Source organism: Nanorana parkeri, unplaced genomic scaffold (assembly GCF_000935625.1).
Source record: "Nanorana parkeri isolate BGI_ZX_2015 unplaced genomic scaffold, ASM93562v1 scaffold1595, whole genome shotgun sequence".
Lineage (NCBI taxonomy): Eukaryota > Metazoa > Chordata > Amphibia > Anura > Dicroglossidae > Nanorana > Nanorana parkeri.
The window spans coordinates 281,197-283,937 of NW_017307863.1; the positions used below are offsets into that span (position 1 = coordinate 281,197).

General features: G+C 47.1%; 1 protein-coding gene across 1 annotated transcript in view; it reads right to left on the minus strand.

The window, feature by feature from the left end:
• LOC108798961 (RING finger protein 145-like) overlaps positions 1–2,741 on the minus strand; it is a 21,255-nt gene that overhangs the window by 2,865 nt on the left and 15,649 nt on the right. Inside the window, exon 9 of the mRNA XM_018570769.1 lies at positions 2,116–2,283. Coding sequence (XP_018426271.1) covers positions 2,116–2,283 — 168 coding nt within the window. The remainder of the gene's footprint in view (positions 1–2,115; positions 2,284–2,741) is intronic.

Genomic DNA, 2,741 nt, shown 5'->3' on the forward strand with positions numbered 1-2,741 from the left:
TTAAACCATTTGTTAATGCACGGTGTATATAACGACTGTATTATTTATAAAGCTGAACTCCAGGATACGAATATATCATCCAAATACAAGAGTCCTGTGTATCCTTCCTTGGTGAGCTTTGTCTATTTCTTCCACATCTGTGCAGTCATCTAATGTGAGACTTGGAGCTTCCTGTAATAAAGACCGCTCACTGCTGCTCTATCTCCTTGTGCAGGGTGACTGGTCTTGTCTCCGCCCTCTCCTGTAATAAAGACCAGTGGTCACTGCTGCTCTCTCCTTGTGCAGGGTGACTGGTCTTGTCTCCATCCCTCCTGTTGTGAAGACCGCTCACTGCTGCTCTCTCTCCTTATGCAAGGTGACTAGTCTGGTCTGGTCTCCGCCCCCTCCTATAATAAAGACTGGTGGTCACTGTTGCTCTCTCTCCTTGTGCAGTGTGACTGGTCTTGTCCCCGCCCCTCCTGTAGTGGGTGGGACTTGTTGAGTCTTTCCCACAGCTCTGCTCTCTGCACAGGCTATGTATATCACACGTATGATGTCGCTGCTACTATAACAAGGTAATATCTGGATTAATAAATACGTTTCATGCTCACAAACTGGATTTGTATCCTTTGAGGACTATTAAGGATTAGATTTAAATGAAAGTTTTTGTGCCCGGAGTTCAGCATTAAATAAAATACCTCGTTCACTTAACGCAGCTCTATAATCATTATTGTATTTTTGTTTAATACAAGCAGTGTACGTAGCTGAGTGAGACCTGGTATCAGCCTCTTGCAGTCCCTGTACAGCAGAGCTCAGGCTTGGTGGGGAAGAAGCAGCACAAACAGGCAATCATTTATTCTGACATGCCCATGTGATAACTAGGAACATTCTGCCAGTAGGAGAGAGCAGAGAGAAGAACTCATCACTGTGCTGTTTTTCCTTTCACTGACCATACACAGGGGGTGGGGAAGGGACGAGACCTGTAAATGTTACTGAACCGCAGCAGAGAAATATCAGGTCTCCTGCTCCGCCACACAGGACTGTGCTGCATGGCAGAGCAGTGTAAATCTCGGGACTCTATGGAGAAAAATACTAGGGCTGGTAATGATTAAAATGTTCGTGTTCGATTAATCAAATTTTTTTTTAATCGATTAATTATAACGCACCTACAGATCCAACTACATTGGCCTATAGACACACAGCACAGCAATAAAGTAATAAAATGAACTAGGATCACACTAATCCAGCACGTTATTAATCTCACGTGCCCCACTCAATATGGCCGCCGCTTGAGTGGGGCAACTCAATAATAAGGTGCTGGATTAGTGTGATCCTAGTTCATTGTATTACTTCATTGCTGTGCTGTATGTGTATAGGCCAATGCCTTGGCTGGCGCTCGTGCAGAAAGTTTCTTGGGCAAACTCACCGGCCCAAGTGGCTCCGTCGGCTAACAAAGGGGGAGGAGTCCAGTGACGTCATGGACATCAACGTCACTGGACTCCTCCCCCCTTCCCTACGTTAGCCGTCATGGACATGGACGTCACCGGACTCCTCCCCCACTCGCTTGGTTAGCCATCATGGACATCGACGTCACGGGACCCCTCCCCCCTTCCCTTCGTTAGCCGTCATGGACATAGACGTCACCGGACTCCTCCCCCACTCCCTTGGTTAGCCGATGGAGCCACTTGGGGAAGGGGTGAGGAGTCCGGTGACGTCACTGGATCGCCGACGGGACTCCGGGAAGCCGGCGGAGAGGTGAGTGTTTTCATTAGCGATCAAAATTATTTTAAACAATCAAAAAGTTTAACGATTAATCGAGAAATGAATCTTTAATTTCCACAGCCCTAAAAAATACAAAACTTTTTGGCACGTAAAACAGCTGCCATGTACAGTATGAGGGGAGTTTATCAAAACCGGAGCAGACAAAATCTGGAGCAGCCGTGCATGGCAACCAATCGGCTTCTCCGTCTTATTTTCAAATCTTACCTGAGCAAACTGAAAAGAGACGCTGATTGGTTGCCAAGGGCAACTGCTCAAGATTCCATCTGCTCCAGTTTTGTTCGATTCCACCCCATTGTATGTAATCTGCGCATTTAGCCATGTGCCTACAGGTTGGAAGAGGTGAAATGCGGACGCAGAGAGAGTGCGCGGGTTACCTGCAGGGAGGTGAGCAGACAGCTGGACACCAGGATCAGCAGCCAGAAATCCATGTGGAAGAAGTAGGCGATCTTGTAGGCCATGAACGTGGGGAAGACCAGCAGGAAGAGGCACAGGCTGAGCCCCCGCACGTGTTTCCACACACTTCTGACAACACAGAGAACCACAATATTAATCATCTGACCTCCAGCCTTCCCTTCAGGCCTGCACAGTTGTAGCGGCTCCTCTCCTGGGCTGGAATGGCTTCCTCTGATGTCACTGCGCACTGCGAGCGTCTCACAACGGCTGGTTGGAAAGAATTTTCACACAAATACAGCTTATCCTATGTGAATACTTTAAAGAGAACCTGTCCCCAGACCATTCATGTCAGCAAATATTTGAAATGTCTTCTATTCATGTTATTTACCTGTAAAGGGGGGATATGATCTCCATGTACAAAATGTTCAATGGTGGCAGCAACATTAGCCATAAACTGTTTAAAATTAACTCCATTACAAAAACTAGAGGCCACCACCTAAAATTAGGGGAAAAAAAATTCCAGCACAAGGGGCGAAGGGGGTTCTTCACAGTAAGATCAGTTAGGGTCTGGAACTCACTGCCACAGG